The sequence below is a fragment of the Nicotiana tabacum genome, chromosome 20 (genome assembly GCF_000715075.1).
Source record: "Nicotiana tabacum cultivar K326 chromosome 20, ASM71507v2, whole genome shotgun sequence".
Taxonomy (NCBI): Eukaryota; Viridiplantae; Streptophyta; class Magnoliopsida; order Solanales; family Solanaceae; genus Nicotiana; species Nicotiana tabacum.
The window spans coordinates 90,420,536-90,447,172 of NC_134099.1; the positions used below are offsets into that span (position 1 = coordinate 90,420,536).

Consider the following 26,637-nt stretch of genomic DNA (forward strand, 5'->3'; position numbering starts at 1 on the left):
TGGGTAATGTCCTGTTACCCGGTAATTAATCAACTACCCACATAATTTAAAAATTATCTCAAATTACCTAAAATTACTACTCATTTTTAATATACTTTATACATCATACTATCACAGCCATATGGTACCTTGTATGGTACTAGTCCATAATTATTGGGCATTATCGTTCGACCCGTATTTTATCCCAAATTGGCCACTTTCATCGAAACTCGTTTTCTTTAATTCGTGTACCCTATATTCTTTATGACACTTACTTATCGCTTGTTATAAATAGAATAAGTACTTTAATCTCAAGATAATCTCATCCCCGAGTCTACGTCGATTAACTGAAGACGAAACTTTTAACGTACAAAAATGCGAGATGTAACAGTTTTATTTCTATTCTTCGTTCTTCTTCTCCCCATGTCCCGACTTTGTACCCTAAATATTCTCTACCATTATTATTCTCCTTCAACTCTCTTTCCATATTCAAAGCTGATAATCACTATTTGGATAAAGAAGAAGAAAAAATAATACGTAAAAGAATTAGTTTTTTTTGGAGTCATATCAAGATCATTTATTCCATTAGAATGTAGAGAAGTGTGTTTATTGTCATGCATTAAATAGGTTCACTTGATAGATTACTGGATCATCAAACTAGAAAAATAGAAGCCACCTTTAAAGGTCGTTCAAAGATTCGATTTCGGAAATTGAATTTTCCATTGTTACTTGTTTGGATTGAAAGTTGTCGTAATTGATTGGAATCATCAAGAGGATTTCAAAACTTAAGCTTGAAGTGATTTGGAGTAGATTTAAGCTAGATTTGAGTTAAATTTCATAAGATTATCAAAGAAGAAGAAGAACCCGTAAAGCTCCATTGATAGGATGCATTTGTATAATAGTGTATAAACACCTCTTATACACTATTGTATACAAGATTGATACATCATTTACAGGTATTTGGTGAATTTCTCACATCATCTTCTTCTTCTTCTTCGCCTATTTATTTAGTGTATCACGAGCACTTTCACTAATGTGCTTATACATCTTTATACAATTTTATACAACTATATACATAATGTACCTTTTTGTATAAAAATGTATAACATTATATAAAAGTGTATAAGTATCTCTAACAAACTTCCTGTACATTTTTTCACTTGCAATTCTTATTTAAACTAGTCTAAATCCCCATCAAATGACTTCAAATTTTGTATACAACCTACCTAGACTATTTCTAATGAGTTCATACAACATCCACATTTTCACTAAATCATATTTGAAATTTTGACAAGATTAGCACTGAAGAAGATGAAATTGTAGGTTACTTGCATCTATTTATGCATTTTTGTAGCTAGGATATATATGTATAAACTTGAGGAAAAGGGAGAATGAAAACTCACGGATATTTCACGCTTGAAGAGCTGGAGGAAAAAAAAGATGAAAAAAGAATTTCGGATCTAAACTTCTTGATATTTGGCTACATATTTGTAAACTTGTAACTGGGCTAAAATACTGCAAGGTAGCTTATGAAGTGATTTATTGTGTAGTTCTTTAAATAAAAAAATAAAAGATAGGTTTGAGAAGAATCAAAAGTCTCGGTCGCTAATTTAGAAAGTAAATTAAAGTGTAAATTATGCCAATAGAAATTAAAATTACAACTGGTACCAAGTGTATAAGTTTTTCTTTTTTAAAAAAAAGAAGAGAAAATGCATAAAGACCCCATTCAAATTGTCCTGAAAAATTATTTACACACCTAAACTTTACGGGTGTCCTAACACCCCACTATTGTTTAAAGAATTGTATTTATTTACTCCCTCCTAAGGTCTGGCCAGCCGCGCGTCTTAGACAACCGAATTGAGCGCGTCCTTACTTTCTTTTAATCGTTGAAAACACCAAAAAAAAGAAATAAATTTTTAACGTCAATATTACCCCCAACCAACGGTAAAATCCCCTCTTCCCCAATATTTTACCAAACCCAATTGAAGAACCCTAATTTCTTCTTCTTCTTCTAATTTCTGCCGAAATTCCATCAAATTGCCCTTTGAAGTTTTAATCTTTGAAGGCAAAGGTTAATCTTTCTCCTTCTTAAGAAACCTAATTTTTTTCTTTTATTATTTTTATGTCTTTCTCCTACAATCCAATTATCTTATCTTTGAAAGCAAATGCAAATTATCTGACTTTGATATTGTCTTTTTGTGTTGTAGTTGTTGCAATGCCTTCAAAAGGCTTGAATTTGACAAGGCTTTGCACGGAAGAGGAAGAAAATGAGTCAAGTAGAGAAAATCGATGCAACCATGGCTATGTGTTGCCTTTGTTAATAGCTTGGACCCCTCGGAACCCAGGAAGAAGATATTGGGTTTGTCCATACTATGGGGTAAATGATAGTAAAAATTCTTTCACTAATTGAGTTGTGAAAAATTAGCATTCATTATTTTCTTTTGTTATTCATCTTAGGGTCCACGATCTTGTGATTTTTGGGTTTGGAAGGATTCCGAAATTGATCCTAGGTCTAAATTTGTTATTCCAAAATTGCTTGACAAAATGGGTGAACTTGAGAATGCATTAGAAGGCTTTGAAAATCTTGCCAAGCCGAGGACAACTTTAAAGGTTGAAAACACCATAGAAGAGGACAAGATGAAGAAGATTGAGGCTCAATTAGGAGAGGCATTCGGTATTTTGGTTCGGTATTTAAAAATTTCGGTTCGGTATTCGGTTTATCAATTGTGTATACCAAATACCGTACCAAAATATTTTGGTACGGTTCGGTATTTCTTATTTTGGTTCGGTACGGTTTCGGTATGGTTTCGGTTTAAACCAAATCTTCAGTGTCTAGAGCTCCCAGCTGAAACATAATAGAGGATCATTTAGATACAATTTCAGCGTTTTCCTACTCATTACTACATAAACATCTCAGTAGAAGAATTCCAGGAATCGCATCAATAGATTGCAATCATAAGAGAACGTTTCCAGTTCATTGTTGATTAATGTATCAGAATCAATATTGACCGTATAATTATTATCCAGCGGGACTTTAGACTCAGGGTTGATCGTAATATTATTACCCAGCGGGACATTTTCGTTTGAAATAGTGATAGGATTCAAGTCCGGATTATCAGTAGGGATTGATGATTTGGATAGAGAGGTACGTTGAGCAAAGTCGATGGCAACGAATATGGGAGATTTCTGGGAGTTTGAAATAAGGAGGAAAGTAACGAAGATTAGCAAAAGGAAAAAAGAGAGGATGAATGGGTATTTGCATTGCTTCAAGATATCTTGCATGGACGATGAAGATGATGATATAGCCATTTTTGGATTGAATATTCTGTGTCTGTTCTTTTGTGATCTCTCTGGCCAGAGAGATAAGGGAAAAAATGATGACGTGAAAAAATGTAGAATACACATTGCACTATTTCGGGATACCGAAATATAAAAAATCCAATACCGTATACCGAAATTTTTGTACCGAAATAAACCGAAATACCGAAAAAAAACAGAAACTGAAATACCAAATTAATTCGTTTCGATTCGGAATTCGGTTTTTCAAATTTTATGCCCACCCCTAGGCTCAATTGGTGAAATTTCAAGATGATATGAAAAAGATGAAAGAGAAGGAAAAGAAGTGGAAGAGTAAATTGGCTAAGTCAAAAGCTAGGGAAAACGTACTTTGGTTCATTATATTGGGATGTGTATTATTCTTGTTGCTTTTGGGTATCCAGGAATCTCATTGAAAGAAGATGCAATGAGGTTGCCATTGTGAATCTAGTTTTGTCATCTCAATATGAATGTAGTTGTTGCTTGTAGGTTTTATTTTGTATGTAGACAATGGACCTTTCATTCGAATGTAAGCCTTTTGTAGTTTTGTCATCTCAATATTTTGTAGTTTTCTCATCTCAATATGTATATAGTTGTTGCTTATCAATTGTTGTTTCTAAAGAAACGATGTTTTTATATTGTGAAGTAAACTGCATACTGCATAAACTTCAGAACCCAACAATCAACAATAGACACACAACAGTACTAAGTTTCATTGTCACCAATCAAAGTATTTCATTTCATGGCCAACACACATACTATCAACTTTGTGATCCCATCACATTTCTAATCTGTACAACACATAGATCACCAAAACATCATATATGCATTTGTGGTATAAAAGTCACAAAATGAGTTAACAAAACAACTGTTTGTTGTCATTGTAGCAGTAGCAAAACAGACACCAAATGTAACAAAATGCTAAATGCAGTCTATAGCTACCTAAAAATCCTTATCAAAATACAGAATTGCAGTCTATAGCTGCTTAAAATTTTAGCATAATGCAGTCTATTGCAATATAGTCATCAACAAAATAATATCTTCATCAATTGGGTTGATTTGTAGTGGTGCTTTCCTGGCTCAACTTAGCAGCCCTAGACCTTGTTTGAATGAGTTTCTTGCCTCTCGATTGTTGAAGCTGCCTTGATGTCATAGTTTTTTACCTTTCCATTTAACACCTCGTGTTGGTATGGCCTAGATCTCCAGTTACTTCTGCCGAAGACCTCACATTCTTAAAGTTTGTAGATGACATTCCAGGCTGCCAAAGCCTAACAGAAAAACAGACAATGAATTCACCATTTTGAATTTTGAAGCCACTTTGAGTGTGTAAAAATCCCATCCCAACCATCCTTGGTTTCTTATATTGTGTTCTTACATCAGTGCTAGTACCAACATCCTACATCAAATAATCAAAAGTAAAAATCTGGTAATTATTTAGAAAAGAGAAAGAAGACATTAAAGGGAAGAACTTCACCTTTTTTTTAGAACCTTTTGGCCTACCCCTTCCTCTTCCAGTACTTTGCTTTGGTGGCTTTGAACTACCAACACTTGCAGGCACAGAACTTGCTGAAGTAGCAGTAACATTACTTCCAACAGCTTTTGCACAGTTGCTTCAAAACAAATATAGAACCCAACAAACATTTTCTTTACACCTTCAAAAGTTTCTTCATTAAGCTTTACTACACATGTACTCCCTGGATTAGATCTAAGCAACTCATCCATATAATCTAATATCCTGCCATACTCCAGTTTATGATCACCCATTATCTCATTCAACACAATATTTTTTGCCCTCCTACAAACTGTCCTCCCAACATATAATCCCATTTTTTTCTAATCAACTCCTGAAACTTGAATATTCTAATGTTAGGTTGTTCTTTTATCCTCTCATTGAACCTTTTGGCTAACAACTTTGAATTACATAGCTTGTTTCTGTTAGTAGGGTCACATTTGTGAACTGGATTGTAGTTCTTGACTACAAAATCCTTAGTCCTAGAATCATGACTAGCAACTAGAAGCCAAGGACATGATGCCTTCTTGCACTTAACCCTCACCCTTGTAGGTTCATTTACATACTTTTCTATAGAAACCTTTTGTTGAACAACATATTTAGTTACAACTTCTCCGAAATCTCTCACACTTGCAAATGCAAGTCCAGTTTCCCAAACTATTTTCTTGCGAGTCTTGTCAAAGATTAGTTTTCTTTTAGTCTTTCTTATTCTAGCTTTAACTTTCTGTTGAACCTCCCCTTCACCTTCATCATCAATATCATCTGGCTCAAAACTAGCAGCTTCATCTGAGTGGTAATAAGGCTCATCACCACCTATCTTACCTTCTAAACTCTTCTTCTTCCTAGATTCATATTCATCATACCCCATATCTGGCCCTCTCTTACCTAGTTTAACATGTTCTTGTTCAGGAGCGCTTTCTTTCCTCTTCCTCCTCTCTACAATCCTTCTTTATGCCCTAAATGCCATGTATTCCTTATGTGTATCACTTCCATAATCAGCTTCTCCTTCTTCAAACAACTCCTCATGCTCTGAATCTGAGCTATTATTAATGCTGCTACTAGATTCAGATGAATTTGATTCAGATGAGGAGTTTGAACTATCATCAGTAGTAACAGCTGTAAGCACACTGATATTGGAACTATTTTCAGCCGTATTGGATGCCTTTTCAGAAGTTCCCAAACCCTCACAGCCTCCCAAATTTTGACCAGATTCCTTCTCAAAAGTAACATTACTATCACCCCCACTTGGCTGACATATTCTAATAGAGGGGGACCACTACAACTTCATCAACCATGTGATCTACATATACCTCCAAAATATCCCCATTTTTTAACTCTTCACAAATACCCATAAAGTCCCTATCAACCCTAATTACTACCAAACCAGGACAATTAGGTGGTCTAATATTGATAGTAGGTTTCATGTAATCGTCAAGGTTTATTTCTTTCATTATGTAAGACCTCCTGACAATGTTTTTGTTTTTTGATTTATATATTTATAAAAACTAGCCCTAGGCAATGCCTAGTGGATTGCAAAAAAAAAATGGTTATAATTTTACTCCATATATTGTTTAGGTTACTAAAATCAAATCAGCTACAATACATTGGGAAAGCATTTGAGTTCAATTTGAATTAGAAGGAAGGTAACAGGAGATTATGAAATGCAGAAATGGAAGAGTACTATACGCTGGAAAAAGGATGTCAATCAAGGTTCGAGTTAAAGGACGTATGCGCATTGAAAAGAGAAAATGCCGTAGAACCTCAAAAAGTTCGATGAATTATTAACGTGGCTAACTTGATTTACCTAACAATATATGAAGGTGAACCGTTTTCTACCTTCATCTTTTGTGGGCCTATCAATCTCAAGTCTCAAAAGTACAATTTTTCTTCTTCTTATGATCAAATAGTTTCATTTTGAAGTTGACCTAATTTGCTTGACAAATGCATCCAAATCTTGACTAGAGCTCCCTCCCTTTTGAAGGGCCTCTAAGACAGAATCATGGAGTTTACTCATTCGCTCTTTCTGTGGGGGGGCTCCAGTAATTGACTCGGATAAGATATGAGCCAACTCGACTGAATCTGGGACTACCTGACAACCACCTTCGCAAGCTCTAATTCCCACATTGAGTTCGTTAACCAACAATTCTGCACTTATAAATTGGTCTGCACCCATAGGCCATGTTAGCATGAGCACCTTAGAGGATATGCCTTCTAGTATCGAGTTCCATCCGCAATGAGTCAAGAAAACACTCACAGCTCGATGTCTTAGTATCGCAACTTGTGGAGCCCAACCTTTGATTATCAACCCTCTATTTGCTACTCGATTCTCATATTCTTTCGTGATCACGTCCTTGTAGCCTGCGACGTGTCCTTCCTCTTGAATTCTCAAGCACCACACGAAATTCACCCCACTACACTCCAAGGCTGTCGCCAGGGCATCCGCTTGCTGTCGTGTCAACATTGCACGACTCCCGAAGCTCACATAAACAACTGAATCATCGGCCTTGTCGTCTAACCACGTCATCACTTCATCACGTGGCATCACACTCGACCCGCCACGTTGAAAATAATATGGGCCTACCAAATTATTGTCCAAAGGTAGCAAGGGCCCAACGGCCCAAACCCTATCATGGCCCATTTCTTTCTTTACTCGATCGATAAAAACACCCTCTATTTCTCTACAAGAGTTAAACACAACACCCCAACTCTTCATATTTTCAAAGTAACCACCTCTCAAGAATTCCCAATCGGGGTCTCCTTTTTTGTACTGACTGCTCAACGTACTCACCTTCCACCGAGGATACTCCGGCGTATTGGGAATATTAGTGAAAGTAATCAAAGAGTTTTCATTAGTTGTAGACAAGATTTCTTCAACGTTGCTCCATGTGTGACTTATAACTAAGCAAGTAAAAGCTCCGGACGGCCAAAAGGCAATACGTCGAACACCTAGTCGGCATGCCAGTTTATGAGTCCAACCAAGGAAGAAGTCTGAGATAATGGCCACAGGAGGTGACGGGTGGGTACGGAACCAATCGACAATCGGATCGTAAAGCTCAGAGGTTGCACGAACCCTTGCAGCAAAACTGGATCCAGCAGGGAGTTGAGGAAATGAAAGGCAAAGTGTTTGAATAGAATCGGAAGGGTGAATTGCTCGGATTGGCTCGAGTAATGGTAGGTTTTGTGGTGTGACAAGAATTGTGAGTTTTAGGTGATGATTTATGAGGTGGTTGGCTAGGTCAAGGAGGGGGATTATGTGACCTGCAGTTGGAAATGGAAATAGGAGAACTTGTGCACCGGAAAACGCCATTATTAAGTTTTAGCTCAAACCAAGACTTTAATTTTTGCCAAGTATTGCAAGTTTGTACATTAATTTGGTTTATACTATGATATGTTATGTGACTTCTGATGTCATGCCTGACGCTTACAAAGTATTATATTTCAAAGTTTGGGTGGTTTGTCTTCTTTTTTTCCAATCAAATGAAAACAGTACCATTATCCGGGTTGATTGGTACACGAACTAAATTATTTTGGAGGGATTAATTTATCTCACTTGAGAGGTGGGATAATATAATTTCAAGTTTGATTGGATAAAATAGAATATCATGTAGTAGAATTGGAATTAAATTTATACCGTCTATCAAACATGGTATAAATTTAATTTCATACCTTATCCCATATTCTAAATGTGTCATATATGTTTAACACGGCCTGGACTTCTCACACGTTAGTAGTTCCATCATATTTAATCTTCTAACCACTACTATTGCATGTGGCTTCCTTTCACACGACATTAGTCGTTTATTCGTCCTACTATTCCATATACTATTTCCTTTTGAGCACCTGCGCAAACCTATTCATTGACGTTTTATAATCAACAAGTTCTGGCGGATAAGGCTCCATATTGTTGTTTTATGATTAAGGACTATAGTTGAACGCGTTATAATTTAATTAATGCATGTGTCTTGATGATCTATTTTTAGAGGAAGATTTCGATACTTGCGTGTTGTTAATTAATCAATTGAAGTGTCTCAATACGGTGAACAATATTTTAAAAGATATTTTCTAAACGAGCCTTGAAGCGACGCGTATCGAAAACGCACCGAGACATGCTAGCAGGGCATAAGTATCATGAGGCATAAGCCTCGGCATTCTGGCGTTCGTTTAGTGGTGTAAGCCCCGAGAACTTTTCCAAAATTGAGCTAAAATTACTTAAAATTACTTAATATTTTTTTTTAAACTTAAATATGTAAAAGTATAGTAAATTTTCAAACTAAAAATCTCAAAAGTCAAAGATCATTTTAATTATTTGTATTAATTTCATAATCTATTCTCTTTGTCATTTGATGAGTAACAAATATAGACCTTTGCCTGCGAAGTGCAAACTACAAAGCAAAGAATTTTGTCCTTCAATTTTTACTCTGCTTCAACGCTTGCATTTTCCTTTTTTGTGCTTTATTTTTTCAATTCCTTTTTTTGTTTTGCATTCCTAATTTATTCCTTTCAAGTTAATTTTTGATTTTATAATTTCTTTTGCGCTAATTTATATATTATTTTGAAATGCATGTCTCTATTCTAGCTATTTGTATTACTAGTCTCAGAATACGCGCATTGTGCGCAAACATTATCTCGATGAGTATGAACTATTAAAAATTATAATAAAAATTATGTTTGAATGATAAAACAAAAGTTATAGAAAAAATATGAGTTCTTGAAAATAGTATTTGTTGTATATCGCTAACACAATAAAGAAAGAAACTATACCCCATATAAGTGTCACGATCCGGAAATTCCATTCTCGGAAACGTGATGACGCCTAACATTCTACTTGCTAGGCAAGCCAACGTTAGAATTTATCCATTTTTAACAGCTCGGATTAAATAATAATAAAGAAACCGAAATAACTGAAATAAATTCTGAAGTAAAGTGCAAAAAACCATAACATCTGAAATATCTAATACAACTCGAATCTGGTGTCACAAGTGCACGAGCTACTGGAATACTACAAATAGATTCTGAAATAAATACAACTGTTTCGAATGAAATGAACAGTAAGAGAGGAAAGAGGAAGGGGACTTCAAGGTTTGGGAACGTCAGCAGATCTACCTCAAGTCTCCGAATGTGAAAATCCGAGCTAGTGCACCTCACGTACAGCTGGGACCAGTACCGAGCTCTGCACAAGAAGTGCAGAGTGTAGTATGAGTACAACCGACCCAATATACTCCGTAAGTGTCTAGCCTAATTACGACGAGGTAGTGATGAGGTTATAATAGGACACTCACATAATAAAACTTGTACAAACATAGCTGTATGTACCAAACAACAACAAATAGAGATTTATTATTTACAATTGGGAGGGAATATGCAAAAGGGGGACAAGATACGATAACTACGACAGGATCGACAACACAAGACAGTCAACTAAATCATCAACTAATAAAGACGGATAAACATACGGAATAAAGATGGAACGACATCACCCTTCGTGTTTTTACTCTCAATCTTACCATGTAATGATGACATATGTAGAATGAAATGACACGGCATCACCCCTCGTACTTTTACTGTCGATTTGTCCATGTAACAATGAATAATTGATATAGATGGCATGACATCATCCTTCGTACTTTATCTCTCTTTCTTTCTATGTATTAGTCAATAAATGATGTAATAAAACGACACGACATTACCCTTTGTGCTTTAACACTCTTCCTTACCATATAGTAATGAATATAAAAAATTCGAGAGATAAATAATGCAAAGGGTGTACTTTACATCAATAATGGTTCCAAGATACCAAACCTCAACTCCCAAAATACTCAACCATCACAATTAATCCATAAATACGGAAGGAATGATCAAATAAGTAATAATCTAATCTAAGCATGGATGTCATAGATTAAGAGGCAATAAATCACAAAGAAACAAGTTCTACCGTATGCTTTAAGTCAAGATTAACTACGATACTTACGTCGCTCCGCAACCAATTCAAAGTTCAACTATGGCCTTGCCTTTCGAACAAGCCTCCGAACCAACCAAATCTAGAAAATTATCAAACAAACGATTCAAAATAAGCCTTAGAAACTACCCATGAATGAAAGAGGTTCAATTTTGATCATTATCGAAAAAGTCAACCCCAGACCCACTTGGTCAAAAATTGAGGTTTTAACTAAAACCCGATCAACCATTCACCCCCGAGACTGGTTATGCCATTTGTTTTGAACTTCGACCTCAATTCGCGTTCTAAATTCTAATTTTTACAAAAATCTCTAATTCTACCCAAATCTCTCATTTCCACCATGAAAATCCTAGGTTTAATGATGAAAACTTATGAAATGTAATGGGTAAATGAAAGGAAGTAGATTAAGGTCAATTACCAATGAATTGAGGAAGAAAAGCTCTTGGAAAAATCGCTTCTAAGATGTTTAGGGTTGAGAATTTGAAAGAATGAGGTAAAATCCCATTTTCCCTTCTTATGTCCAGGCGCAGATGTCATAATTATGACCTGGGGTTCGCAATTGTGAACCCCGCAAATATGAAAAATCCTTCGCAAATGCAAAGATTTCATACTTCTGCTGTTATCGCAATTGCGATGGTTCGTTCGCAAATATGAACTGGGACTTCTAGCAATTACGACCATTTTGATCGCAAGCGTGAACTCTGTTGACCCAACCCCACTTTGCAATTGCGAAGTAATTGCTTACAATTGCGAACTTGACAGAAGCACTGTAACATCACAAATGTGAAACCAGACATCGCAATTGTGAGGTCTGGGATCTGCACCAGAAAAGGGTTTTACTAGTTATTTTTCTAAGTCCAAAACACTCCGAAGCCTATTCGAAACTCACCCGAGTCCTTGGAGCTCCAAGAAAAACATGCACACAAGTCCAAAACTTCATACGAACTCGCTCGCGCGATCAAAACACCAAAATAACACCTAGAACTACAAATCAGATACAACGAATAAAATTTTCAATGAAACTTAAGAACTTTCAATATTTCAATCGAACGTCCGAATTACGTCAAATCAATTCTGTTTTGTACCAAATTTTGCAGACAAGTCATAAATATGGTATGAACCTATGCCAAATTCTGAAATAATAATTCAGACCCGATATCAACAAAGTCCAAACTTCGGTCAAACTAATTAATTCTTTAAACCTTTAAGCCTCTAATTTTCAATAAATTGTGATAATTCGAGCTAGGGACTTTCAAATTTGATTCTGGACATACGGCCAAGTCCCAAATCATGATATGGACCCAGCAGGAGCGTCAAAATACTGATCCGTTTCTGTTTGCTCAAAATATTGACCGAAGTTAACCAAAATAAGTTTTAAGACATGATCACATTTTTATCAAATTTTTACATAAAATCCTTCCGGAAAAGACACAGATTATGCACACAAATCGAGAAAGACTAAATAGAGCTAATCAAGGTTTTAAAACACAAAATTTAAGGTTAAAACTGTAAGTGACCTATCGGCTCATCACAATAAGGCCTAAATCATATCAGTTAATATATTCAACTTAAAAATTATTGAAAATTTTATAATATCCTTATTTCAATTTCACAAATTATGATTCTTCACTTTTAGTTTTAGCAAGAATGCATTAACCCTTAAAAATTTAAGAGTTATTCCGTTAAATTTTATTTGAAAAGCAATATATTCTTAGGTTCATCATAAAAGATACAAACAAAGTTAAGTAACTGACAGAAGATGCCTTTTTTCCTCAACGAGAAAATACAAATTGTGCTATTACTTTAATCAATAAGAAAAAATATAGTAAATATTTTCAATAAATTAGTAAGGAACTAATCGTCTATGATTGTAATAGAATTACGTATTAGTCACAGATTCTAAAAAGACTGTGTTAATACTATCCTAATGTCACGACCCCAAACCACCCAGTCGTGATGACGCCTATCACAATACTAGGCAAGCCGGATCAACACAAATAACATAAAGGTCATTTGTAAATTCATTACCAAATCAGTTATGAACACAAGTCTGGCATTTAATTTAACAAAATACGCGAAATAAAACAGGTACGCAAATACATCCACACCGCCCGATCCTGGTGTCACTAGTCATGAGCCACTAAGATACTGTCCAGTATTGACTACTCAATATAAGAAGAAAAGACTGAAATAAATAACACTAAGGATATGAAGGAGAAAGGCAGGTCTGCGAACGTCGTGCAACTACCTTGCTATCCCCGGAAATACTCAGAAGCTACTGAAGCTCTCACTATAATGCTCTGGCACCTGGATCTGCACACAAGGTGTAGGGAGTAACGTGAGTACGCCAACTCAGTAAGTAACCAAAGTAAATAAAGTCTGAGTACAGTGACGAGCATTTAAATCATATACATAATCTAACATAAAATCTCAGTGGAAATATCAAAGTCAAATCCGTAGTTCAATTTCCAAACAACTCATAAAAACTTCAGTTTCAATGAAAGTTATTTAAAATATTTGTTCAACACATTTTCAATAGAAGCTCGGTATAAAGGAGAGTGAAAACAGTAATTTCATAAACAAGACCATCGGACTAAACATCGCTCACATATATATATATATATATATCCCCTTGGACAGCCTCTCAGTTACTCGTGACTCAACTCTCGTCAAACAACACTCTCACTCAGCACTCCCGCTCAATAGATATCTTATAATAATAACCGCTACGGCATGCAACCTGATATGTAATATATGGTCGACTATGCTCACTGGAGGTGTGCAGACTCCAGAAGGGCTCCTACAGCCCAAGCATAATATCATTGCGGCGTGCAACCCGATCTAACATATCGCTGCGACATGCAGCTCGATCCATATAAATATAGCTGACTTGTGCAACCCAATCCATAATATATATATATATATATATATATATATATATATATATATATATATATATATATATATATAATTCTCACCATCCGGCCCTTGGCCCCTCTCAGTCACTAACCTCACAGCTACTCGGGCATTTCAGTGAAAGATAGGGAAACTCAGCCCAACAACTTCCAAATATTTAAAACAGAGTAATGAAACTAACTCAAAAGTAGACAGGTAAAAATCACGACTGAGGATATGATTTCGAGTCAAAATAGTGTGAGGAAAGTAGTAAAATACCTCTGAGGGCTCAAACAGTTCGGCACGAGGCCCCAAACATGGCATTCAACCCAAATTAACATGGTTCAGTTCTAAAGCAATAGATGTCATATAGAGTTTATCAAAATAAGCAACTCTACAGTTTTCACGGGACGAACCAAGCCATAATCTCTATGGGTGAACGCCCACACGCCCGTCACCTGGCATGTGTATCACCCCATTTACCAAAATAGTACAAAATTCCGGAGTTTCATACCCTCAGGTCCAGATTTACAATCGTTACTTACCTCGAATCGGATGAAAATCTACTCCGCCCACTCGACTCAGCCTCAAATCACCCTGAATCTATCCAAAACTAGAATCATAATATCAATATATGCTAAGAGAACAAAGCCCATGCAAAAATAATTAAATTACATCAAAAATCCGAATTTGGTCAAATCCGACCCCCGTGCCCACGTCTCGAAATTCGATAAAAATCATATCACTAAAATCTTTATCCTCCCACGAGTCCATACATACCAAGAACATCAAAATCGGACCTCAAATGGCCCCTCAAATCCCCAATTTAAACTCTCCAATTTCAAGCCCTAATTTCCCAATTTTAACACTTGAATCCCACTAATTTCATGTCTAATCAGTTAGAAATCACCATAGAATTGAGTATTGAGTTCAAAAACCTTACCTCCAAGCGTTACCCCTCGAATCCCTCTTCAAATCCTCTCAAAAAGCTCCAAGCCCGTCTCAAAAATGGTAGAAATGGGGCAAAATTCGCCAAGGGAAGCTTATATACTTTCTGGCCCATGGATTCTACACCTGCGGTCCTTTTCTTGCTCCTGTGGTCAAACCAACCGCATATGTGATTTTCACTTATTTCCCTTAAACTGCACATGCGCCTCCCTACCCGCAAATGTGGTCTCGTTCCATCTTCCGCATCTACGACTTCTGACCTTCTCGCTTATGGCCGCATCTGCGGCTGCTCTAGTGCTTCTGCGGTCCCCAATCCGCAAGTGCGGTTATGACAGGAGCAGCAGCTGAAGCTGCTCAATTTCAAAACCAAACTTTTCGAAAATCATCTGAATTCATCCCGAGGCCCCTGGGACCTCAACCAAAAATACGAACAAGTCCCATATCATCATTCAAACTCATACCAACCCTCGAAACACTTAGAACAATATCGACACATCAAAAAACCCTCGGATTCAAGCCTAAGGTTTCCAAAACTTCTGAATTCTGCAAACGATCAAAAAGCCTATCAAACCTCATCCGAAAGACCTGAAATTTTGCACACACATCACAAATGACATAGCAGACCTACTCAAATTTCCGGAATTCCATTCCGACTCCAATATCAAAATTTCCACTACCAATCGGAAAATGCCAAATTCCAATTTCGCCAATTCAAGCCTAAATCTACCAAGGACCTCCAAATTACATTCCGATTACGCTCATAAGTCCCAAATCACCTAACGAAGCTATCCGAACAATAAAAATCAAATTCCAAGATCATTTACCTACAAGTCAACTTTCGGTTGACTTTTCCAACCAAATGGATAACTTAAGAGACTAAGTGTCTCATATCACTCCAACACTGCTCCAAACTCGAACCAACCAACACGATATGATAAAATATAGTTGAACAACACGTAAAGAAGTAGAAATGGGAAAATGGGGATGTAACTCATGAAACGACTGGTCGGGACGTTACATCCTCCCCCTCATAAACAAACGTTTGTCCTCGAACAAGTCAAGAAACATACCTGAAGCCTCAAATAGGTGAGGATATCTATTCCGCATATCCATATCGATCTCCCAGGTAGCCTCCTCTATGGGCCGACCTCTCTATTGCACTTTCACTGAAGCTATATCCTTCGACCTCAACTTTCAAACCTGACGCCCCAAAATAGCCACTAGCTCCACATCATAAGTCAAATCACCGTCTAACTGAACCATGATGAAATCCAAAACATGACATAGGTCGCCAATATACTTCCAAAGCGTAGAAACATGGAATACCGGATGCACACTCGACAAGCTAGGTGGCAAAGCCAACTCATAAGCCACATCCCCAATCCTCCGAAGTACCTCAAAAGGCCCAATGAACCGAGGACTCAATTTAACCTTCTTCCCAAATCTCATATCACCCTTTATGGGTGAAACCTTCAGTAAAACCTTTTCCCCAACCATGTAGTACACATCACGAACCTTCCTATCAGCATAACTCTTCTGTCTCGATTGCGCTGTATGAAGCCGCTCTTGAATCACTTTCACCTTGTCCAAGGCATCCTGTACCAAGTCTGTACCCAAAAGCCTAGCCTCTCCCGACTCATACCAACCAATTGGAGATCTACATAGTCTCCCATATAAAGCTTTATATGGAGCCATTTGAATACTCGACTAATAGTTGTTGTTATATGCAAACTCCACGAGCGGTAGAAACTGATCCTATGAACCCCCAAAGTCAATAACACAAGCACGTAACATGTCCTCCAATATCTAAATAGTGCGCTCGGACTGCCTATCCGTATGAGGGTGAAAAAATGTGCTCAACTCAACTTGAGTACCCAACTCTCGCTGCACGGCTCTCCAAAACTGCAAATTAAACTGAGTACCTCTGTCTGAAATGATGGAAATTGGAATGCCATGCAAGCAAACAATCTCCGGATGTAAATCTCTGCTAACCGCTCTGAAGAATAGGTAGTACACACAGGAATGAAGTGCACGGACTTGGTCAGCCGATCCACAATTACCCAAATAGCATCGAACTTCCTCATAGTCTGTGGGAGCCCAACTACAAAGTTCATGGTGATCTGCTCCCACTTCCACTCTGGAATATCTAACTGTTGAAGCAAGCCACCCGGTCTATGATGCTCATATTTTACCTTCTGACAATTGAGACACCAAGCTACAAATCCCACAATATCCTTCTTCATTATCCTCCACCAGTAATGCTGTCTCAAATCCTAATACATATTCGCGGCACCCGGATGGATGGAATACCGCGAGCTATGAGCCTCCTCTAGAATTAACTCCTGAAGTCCATCTACATTGGGCACACATATCCGTCCTTACATCCTTAATACCCCATCATCACCAATAGTCACATCTCTGGCATCGTCGTGCTGAACTCTATCCTTGAGGACAAACAAATAAGGATCATCATATTGGCACTCTCTGATGCGATCAAACAAGGAAGACCGAGAAACCACACAAGCTAAGACCTGACTGGGCTTCGAAATATCTAACCTCACGAACCGATTGGCCAAGACCTGAACATCAACTATAAGAGGTCTCTCCCTAGCAGTAATATACACCAAACTACCCATACTCACCGCCTTCCTACTCAAAGCATCAGCCACTACATTGGCCTTCCCCATATGATACAAGATAGTGATATCATAGTCCTTTAGCAGCTCCAACCATCTCCACTGCCTCAAATTAAGATCTTTCTTATTGAACAAGTGCTGGAGGCTACGGTGATCAGTAAACACCTCACAAGACACACCATAAAGGTAATACCTCCAAATCTTCAATACGTGGGCAATGTTATCCAACTCTGGATCATGAACATTGTAGTTCTTCTCATGAGGCTTCAACTGATGAAAAGCATAAGCAATCACTCTACCCTCCTGCATACACACACACCCAATACCAACTCTCGAAGCATCACAATACACTGTATATGAACCTGAAGCTGAAGGCAAGACTAACACTAGAGTTGTGGTCAAGGCAGTCTTGAGCTTCTGAAAGCATGCCTCACACTCATCCAACCACCTGAATAAAACACCCTTTTGAGTCAATTTGGTCAAGGGTAATGCAATAGATAAAAATGCTTGAATGAACCGACGGTAATAACCCGCCAACCCAAGAAAGCTGCGAATCTCTATGGCTGAGGACGGTTTAGGCCAACTCTGAACCGCCTCTATCTTCTTCGGATCAACTTGAATACTCTCGCTAGACACCAGGTGCCCCAAGAAAGCCTTTGAACTGAGCCAAAACTCATACTTGGGGAACTTTGCATAAAGTTTCTCCTCCCTCAACCGCAGCAATACCACTCTCAAATGCTCCGCGTGCTCCTCCTGACTATGCGAGCACACTAGAATATCATCAATGAATACAATGACAAACGACTCTAGATAAGGCCGAAACACGTTATTCATCAAATGCATGAATGCTGCTGGGGCATTGGTCAGCCCAAAAGACATCACAAGGAACTCATAATGACCATATCGGGTCCTAAAAGCAGTCTTAAGAATATCCGAGTCCCTGATCTTCAACTGGTGGTACCTTGATCGGAGATCAACCTTGGAGAACACCCTCGCTCCCTGAAGTTGGTCAAATAAATCATCAATATGAGGCAAATGATACTTGTTCTTGATTGTAACTTTGTTCAACTGCCTGTAATCAATGCACATCCTCATCGTGCCATCCTTCTTCTTCACAAATAGAACAAGAGCACCCCAAGGTGACACTTAGGCCGAATAAACCCCTTATCAAGGAGTTCTTGAAGCTGCTCCTTCAACTTCTTCAACTCTGCCAGTGCCATACGATACGGTGGAATAGAAATGGGCTGAGTTCCCGGCACTAGATCAATACCAAAATCAATATCCCTATTTGAGGGCATGCCCGACAGGTCTGCAAAAAACACATCGGAAAAGTCCCTCACCAGTGGAACAAAATCAATACTAGGCATCTCTGCACTGACATCTCTCATAAATGCTAAGTATGAAAGACAACCTTTCCCAACCATCCGCTGGGCCTTCAAAAACGAAATCACCCTACTAGGTTAAAATCAGTCGAACCTCGCTACTCAATCTGTGGCACACCCAGCATAGACTACGTCACTATCTTAGCATGACAATCCAATATATATCAACACTGAGATAGCCAATCCATGCCTAATATCACATCAAAGTCCACCATACTCAGCAACAAAGGGTCTACTCGGGTCTCCAGACCCAAATAGTCACCACACACGACCAATATACTCGGTCCACAATAATAGTATCACCCATCGGAGTAGATACATGAACAGAAGAAATAAGAGACTCACGGGGCGTATCCAAATAACCAGCAAAATATGATGACACATATGAAAAGGTGGAACCAGGATCAAATAACATAGAGGCATCTTTATGGCAAACTGAGACAATACTTGTAATCATCGCGTCTGAAGCAATGGCATCTGGTCTGGCTGGGAGGGCATAAAAACAGGCTTGTCTGCCACTTGATCGGCCTCCCCCTCTAGGGCGACCCCTGGCTGACTGACCCCTATCCCTAGCTGCCTAGGCAAGTGGTGAAGTAACTAGAGCTGAAGTCGAGGGCTGACTCCTATGCTGAGATGGACCCTCAAAAAGACGAGGACACTGCCTCCTCATATTTCCAAACTCTCCACACTCGTAGCAACTCCCTAGTGCGGGGAAAGGGGACTGAAGGGAACCCCTAGGATCGGAATGACCAGTAGAAGGACCTGGCATGGAAGAGCCATGAACTGATGGAGCACGGGACAAACTCTGGGTTGGTAGGGCACTAAGTGATGAATGGACCTAATGAGATTTGTGAGAACCATGGCCCGATGATGCCCCACAATGAACTGGGCGGGCTGACTGAGCATGCCTGAATGGGCAGCCTCTATCGTGCTGAAACTGACCTCACGAAGGAGCACCACCAAAACTACCAGATCCCCAAGGCCTCTTAGCCTCCCTCCCATCTCGCTCTTGGCGACAAACTGACTCAATCTCTCGAGCAATATCAACAACCTTCTCAAAAGTAGCACCTAACACTCTTTCTCTGGTCATGAGAACCCGAAGCTGATATGTGAGGCCATCAACGGACCTCCTGATCCTCTCTCTATCCGTAGGAACCAACCAAACAACATGACAAGCTAACTTCGATAACCTAATCTCATACTGCGTCACAGTCATATCACTCTGACGTAACTGTCACACCTCCTTTTACTAATGGGAGTTTTTTCCAATTTAAGTGACAATCGAAACAGGATTATTTATTCAGATTCAGAGTTTCCACTTGAGATCATTTATGGTGTCCCAAGTCACCGGTTTAAAATCTCGAATCGAGGAGATTTGACTCTATTTTAATGTCTGCGAAACACAGATATTCGGGTAAGGAATTCTGTTATCCTGGGGGAAAGTGTTAGGAATTCCCGAGTTTTGTGGTTCTAGCACGGTCGCTTTGATCATACTTGGCTTATTAAATTGTTTAACTACTCTTTTTAGAACCTATGTGCATTTGCTTCTTTTAATTAAGAAATATCTTGATACAGGTCACGCGTACGTGTACCCATTTTCTTGGTGCGTCAAAAACTATGTCACGCGTACGTGTCCACAATTAATAACGCTTTATTAATATTAAGAAAGTTTAGTCGAAATTGCACAAACGCATACCCCAATTTTATTTTTAAGATCGTAATTAGGTCACGCGAACGTGTACACAATCATGGCAATATATTAAATCACGCCTAAAGAAAGCCACGAATATTCATGGATTATTTATTCTAAAACTAGTTAAGGTCATTGAGAGATCATGAATATAGTTCCATGATTCATTTAGGACGTAATTCATGAGAAACACATTTGGCTTTATACGAGCAGAAGAGCTGAAACTAACAATTACAAAAAGTGTGTCTTCATAAGCTTAACATCATGAACAAGACAAAAGGAATCAAAGAAGATACGATCAAAAAAACTGATATTAAATGCTAACTAAGGAAAAACAAAATCTTAAGCTTAATATCACTTAAACTTAAGCATATCTGTCCAAATTTAAGGATTGTTACATGAATAGATTCAAATCTTAGAAATCAAAGAGCCATTATTCAGTTAGTCGAGAGACGCTGAATTCTAATCTTGTGATGAAGCTTAATCCAAACATCCAATTGATTAAACCCAAGTCAACAATGAACAGAGATTATCCTAAAAACCTTCATACTAGTCAACATTAATGTTATAGAACACAGATTATCAACAACAAAATCTCAGCATGGGGATAACAGTCATATCAATAACATAATGAGCAAAATCAATACATGTTATCTTAGATGAGCAAATGAAGCATTTACCCAATCAATATAACAAATCGGTACAAAATGAAACTTAAAATGCACACCTTAAGCAACTGCAAATTTCTTCAATACTTGACTAAATACAGAGCCTCCAACGAACTGAAACTCAGCAATTCGAATGGAACCTCCAATCTAGACCTCAAAAACTCGTCAGAATCGTGACAAAATCCAACAACAACAATGGCTGAAGCTCACCTTTCGGAAGTATCGCTGCTGGTCATTTTTGGTGAAGCAGGGGTGTCCAAGATTAAAGTCGAGAATGAGATGGGCGACACATATGGAGGAGTGGCGTTGGTGGCATTAGGCTGCTGAGTTTTTTGGGTGGAAATTGGGCCGTTTAGTATGAGGTGGGGCGCTGATTTTTTATTAGGTTTCCTACTGATCCCTCTTCTCTGTTGGAATTGTAATGGAGATGAAGAAGCAGGGGTCTCTCATTGTATCTGTGTGTCTACTATCGGTGAGGAAGAAGCCACGCTGGGGGGAGGGGTTCGATTTTGGAGCTTATGTGGCTGATTTGTTTTAGCTAGATTAGTGATTTCTAGGTTAGAATGCTAAAACCTAAAGGGAACTGCTGGAAAATCTATCTTCATGAAGAAGATGACGTTTTGGTGGTGGTGGTGGGGGGTCTCTTGACTGAAAATGGCGTTGATGGTTGTAGGATCTTAGAGTCTAGGTTATTTTTAGACTAGTTTTTGGTTATATAGAAAGGTTTTTAGGTTAAGGGGGTATGAGTTTGGTATTATTGGGCCTTAAAATTAGGCCAAATACTAAAAAAATGGACTACAAGATTAAAATAAGATAACTAACCCAAAACTAACTCTTCCTTCTAAATATATAATTTATAATATAAAAATATAAAACTAATCTTAATTAATTGAACCTTACTATATTAAAACATGAAACTATATTTGCGTTTTCAAGATTATATAAAAATAAAAATAAGGTACTATTTTTGTATATTTTTTATTTGAATTTATGAAAGATACGTAAACTAAAATATTTTTGTAATTTTTATTTTTTGTGACGAAATAAAGTAAAAGATTCAAAATTAGTTGAAATAAAGATATTAGGCCTAAACTAAATATTTACATGCTAAAATATAAAAAATCTTGGGGAGGGTCAAAAACCACATGTCTACAACTGCCCATCTTTGACTGAGAACGCGAAGAGTTTTCAGACAAAGAACGACTAGACAGGTTTTTTGACCCGACCCTTATTTAGAGAGACCAAAAGCTAAGAGAAAGGGGAATGTGACCGAGACCTGGTATCTGAGCTGCCTACATATCCTTGGCTATAAAGGAATCAGGCCACGTGTAGTTCAGAAGTTAGTGAGAGGATGGAGTATACCGAGGTGGAGAGCCGATCGAGGTGCCTTTCCGTCGAGGTTCCAATCCGCGGTCCTGTTATTACATCAAAATCAAAAAAAATGAAAAAGACTAACTAAGCATGTCAACTATGAGTTACAAGATTCCTATCTATAAGTCTTCTGAAGCTTGATCTTGAGTCTTGAATGACTCTTCATGCAGACTCTAGATTTGAACCTTGGTGCTTGTTAGCTGCAGGTGCTAGCTCGCTCTTCTTAAGCTTTTTGGATCAAGATCATATATGTGGTACTTGTGACTTCAACCACATCTTGAGCAGTTCACATTTTTCTCTGCTTATGTATTTTGGATTCACTTCTCTTTTTTTCTTTTTTCCCCTCTTTTTTTATTCTAGATTGAGACTACTTTTGTTGGTCATCTCGAACTGTTGACCCGCATTCTTGCTGTGAGCTTCTTTTGTTGCTGACTTGAATTGCATTCTGAAGTGAATTCCCTTATTTTCCAGGTGGGTGCATGATTGTCAAAACTTGAACTGTCTTCCTTTGAAACTTGAACTGCTTTTTTGTTCTCCAGGTGGGTGCCTGATTGCCAAAACTTGAACTGCATTCCATTGTCCTCCAGGTGGGCGCCTAATTGTCAAAACTTTAATTATATTCCCTTGCTCTCTAGGTAGGCGCCTGATTGCCAAAACTTTAAATGTATTCCCTTGCTCTCCAGATGGGCGCCTGATCTCTAAAACTTTAACTGTATTCCCTTGCTCTCGAGGTGGGCGCCTGATTGCCAAAACTTTAACTGTATTCCCTTTCTCTCCAGGTAGGCGCCTGATTGCCAAAACTTTAACTGTATTTCCTTGCTCTCCAAGTTGGCGCCTGATTGCTGATCTTTAATTGTCTTCCTTTCCTCTGAAACTTGAATTGTTTTTCCTTGTTATCCAGGTGCGCCTGATTGCTGACACTCGAACCATCTTCTCTTGCTACTTGAAACTGTTTTCCCTTGAAACTTGAACCATTTTCCCTTTTTCTCCAGGTGGGTGCCTGATTGCTGAGCTTGACCTGTCTTTCCCTGAAACTTTAACTGCTTTCCTTTTTTCTCCAGGTGGGTGCCTGATTGCTGAACTTGACCTGTCTTTCCCTGAAACTTGAACTGCTTTCCCTTGTTCTCTAGGTGGGCGCCTGATTGCTGAACTTGACCTGCTTTTCCTTGAAACTCGAATCATTTTCCCTTTTTCTCTAGGTGGACGCCTGACTGCTGGACTTGACCCATCTCCTCTTGTTACTTGAAATTGTTTTCCTTTGAAGCTTGAACCATTTTCCCTTTTTCTCTAGGTGGGTGCCTGATTGCTGAGCTTGACCCGCTTTCCTATGAACTTGTGTCGTCTTCCTTTGTTCTCCAGGTGGGCACCTGATTGCAACAAAACAGACAAAACAAAAGAAATTTTTCTGCCTAGTTTGATATTGTGAACATCTGTGAGTGTTAACCAATTTTTGTTATCAAAATAAGTTCTAAGCTAAATTCCCTTTTCCTGAAAAATTTCAAACCAAGTCTCATCTCAAAAGTGAAAAACTTAAATGCTAAATTATACTTCCCAAAAGTAAAACTCTTGTTAGACCTTGTCACTTGCGAGGGTCTCAGAACTTACTAAATCCCGTTATCTAGGAGGGTACTAGAAACTTACTGCCGAGCCTGTCTGGCACCTGCTTTACTCACGGAGGGTTTCTCCGAAACAAACAAAATTTCCTGCCCCTGTTTCAATCAAAGAAAAATCTTGTTAGTTTGAAAATTTGGTGGTTAGTTTGAGGCATTCTTGCTGAAGGTAGCCTTTCCACTGCCATGCTTTGTTCTGCTCGGCTGCATATGACTGGCAAAAAGTGACCTATAATCAGCCTACTGTTTTAACATGTCTAATTTTTCCATCTGAAACTCTGTATTTCTACCCATAATTCGTGAAACCACTTGATCACTTAAACCCCCGCTAACACCTTACTTTCCATCATGCTATTTCTGGCATGCCAGCCGCACTTTGCTTTTGTGCAATTTGGAAGTTGGTAATAAGCTTTGCAATACTTTCTTTTTGTTTAGAAAGGCTAACATTGAAAAATCCTTAAAGGAATACACCCAAAAGGAAATGAAATGCAATGACTTCGAGAGATATGAATAGAGAAGAAAAATCACAACAGAAGAACTGTTTGAGGAAGTAAAAGAAAAGAGACTTATCTGAGTGAGGTTGTTGGCATCAATGATCATAACATGTACTTTGGATTAATCAGCCTAGTTCATTAAATCAATCCTCTTTTAGTCTTCACACTATATGCCCGGGGTTCCTACCATCTGATTCCTTTGCGAAGTCGACAACCTTATTCGGCTTGCGGTGCCCTGAAGGGTTTTTACCAGTAAACCTATCTCATTTACTCATTTCTCAACCCATTGTCGCTTTATGGTGCCCGTGAGGGTTTTCACCAATAAGACTCTCTCATTTTTTAATTTCTCTTAGCTTTCCATCGCCTTACGGTGCCCGTGAGGGTTTTCACCAATAAGACTCTCTCATTTTTTAATTTCTCTCAGCTTTCCATCGCCTTACGGTGACCGTGAGGGTTTTCACCAATAAGACTCTTTCATTTTTTTCATTTTTCCTGCTTAGACAGGAGTGTTGCCCCTGATATGAATCACACCTCTACTTTCTCGACTTGGCATCTCTCGAGGACTGATCGGAAGGTCTTTCTTTGGACCGTAATGTGGGCTTTTGGATAGGGTTAGAAAGAAAGGATATCACAAAGGCTCAAAACAGCTTGAACGGGTTCAAAATTACAACTTTGGAATCAGATCTCTTACAACAACCACAACTTCTGCCCCAGTTTTTTTGCTTGGGGACTTTTGAAATTTTATTTTGATGGGACCGAACCGTGAGGCTGCCTACGTATCCTTAAAGGGAATAAGGTCGAACATAGTTCATGTCATAGGAATTGCTTTGTTGTTGTTACTTCCCTCTTCTCTTTTTCCTTTCCTTTTCTCTTTTCTTTCTTTTCTCCTTTTTTTCTTTTTTTTTTCTTTTTCCTATTTGTTTTCACTCTTTTCCATTCTTCTCTTTCTCTTTTCTCTTTTTTTTTCTTTACTTATCTTTTGCGTTCGTATTTCTGAATTTTGCTACTGAATCCAAAATAGGGGTATGAAAAGAAATAAGTAAGGCTCAAAGGGGTATCAAAGGATAAAGTGTTTAGATAGCAGAATAAAATACCTTCGTCATTCCAATCTTCAAAATATGCCAAGTACAAACAACAATTAGACAAACCAAAGAAATCATACATAATATCTTTTGACTGCATCCGAATTGATAGCCATATCTACACATTTGCCTTCTATATCTGTTAAATATAAAGCACCATTAGACAACAATCTTGTTACAATGAATGGCCCCTGCCAATTTGGGGCGAACTTGCCTTTCACTTCAGCCTGATGTGGAAGGATGTGTTTCAATATTTGCTGACCCACTTCAAACTTCTGCGGACGCACCTTTTTGTTGTATGCTCTTGCAATTCTTTTTTGATACAACTGTCCATGACACACTGCCGCCAATCTTTTCTCATTAATCAAACTCAATTGATCGAGATGGGTTTTGACCCACTCATCATCATCAATTTCAGCTTCAGCAACAATCCGAAAGGATGGAATTTCAACTTCTGCGGGTATCACTGCTTCAGTGCCATATACCAACAAATAAGGAGTTGCACCTACTGAAGTGTGAACAGTAGTATGATAACCCAATAGAGAAAAGGACAACTTTTCATGCCATTTCCTGGAACCTTGCACCATTTTCCGAAGTATCTTCTTTATGTTCTTGTTGGCTACCTCGACAGCTCCATTCGCCTTGGGGCGGTATGGGCTGAAATTTCGATGCATAATCTTAAACTGTTGACATACCTCTTTCATCAGATGACTGATAAGATTAGCACCATTATCTGTGATGATCACCTTTGGGATTCCAAACCGACAAATGATATTTGAATGAACAAAATCGACCACTGCCTTCTTGGTCACAGATTTGAAAGTTTTAGCTTCAACCCACTTAGTGAAATAGTCAATGGCCACTAGAATGAACCTATGTCAATTGGATGTTGCTGGCTCAATTGGTCTGATGACATCCATACCCCAAGCGACAAAGGGCCATGGTGCAGACATTATGTGCAATTCGGATGGCGGAGAATGAATCAAATCTCCGTGTACTTGACATTGATGACATTTGTGCACAAAACTGATGTAATCATGCTCCATGGTGAGCCAATAATAACCTTCCCGGAGAATTTTCTTTGGCAGAACATATCCACTC

At 38.3% G+C, this 26,637-nt stretch overlaps 1 protein-coding gene and 1 long non-coding RNA gene across 2 annotated transcripts; both read right to left on the minus strand.

Annotated features, from left to right (window-relative positions):
* Positions 1-6,560: 6,560 nt before the first annotated feature.
* Positions 6,561-8,269, minus strand: LOC107822360 (flavonol 3-O-glucosyltransferase UGT89B1). The gene is given in 2 exon segments (XM_016648893.2): positions 6,561-6,730; positions 6,732-8,269. Coding segments are annotated over 2 exon segments (1,407 nt in total). The 5' UTR covers positions 8,112-8,269; the 3' UTR covers positions 6,561-6,703.
* Positions 8,270-12,765: 4,496 nt separating this feature from the next.
* LOC142174841 (uncharacterized) lies at positions 12,766-21,629 on the minus strand. Its single transcript, XR_012703920.1, has 2 exons — positions 21,039-21,629; positions 12,766-13,073 (listed from the first exon to the last, which is right to left on the minus strand). It is a non-coding gene; the product is annotated as an uncharacterized LOC142174841 (long non-coding RNA).
* Between the last annotated feature and the right edge of the window lie 5,008 nt (positions 21,630-26,637).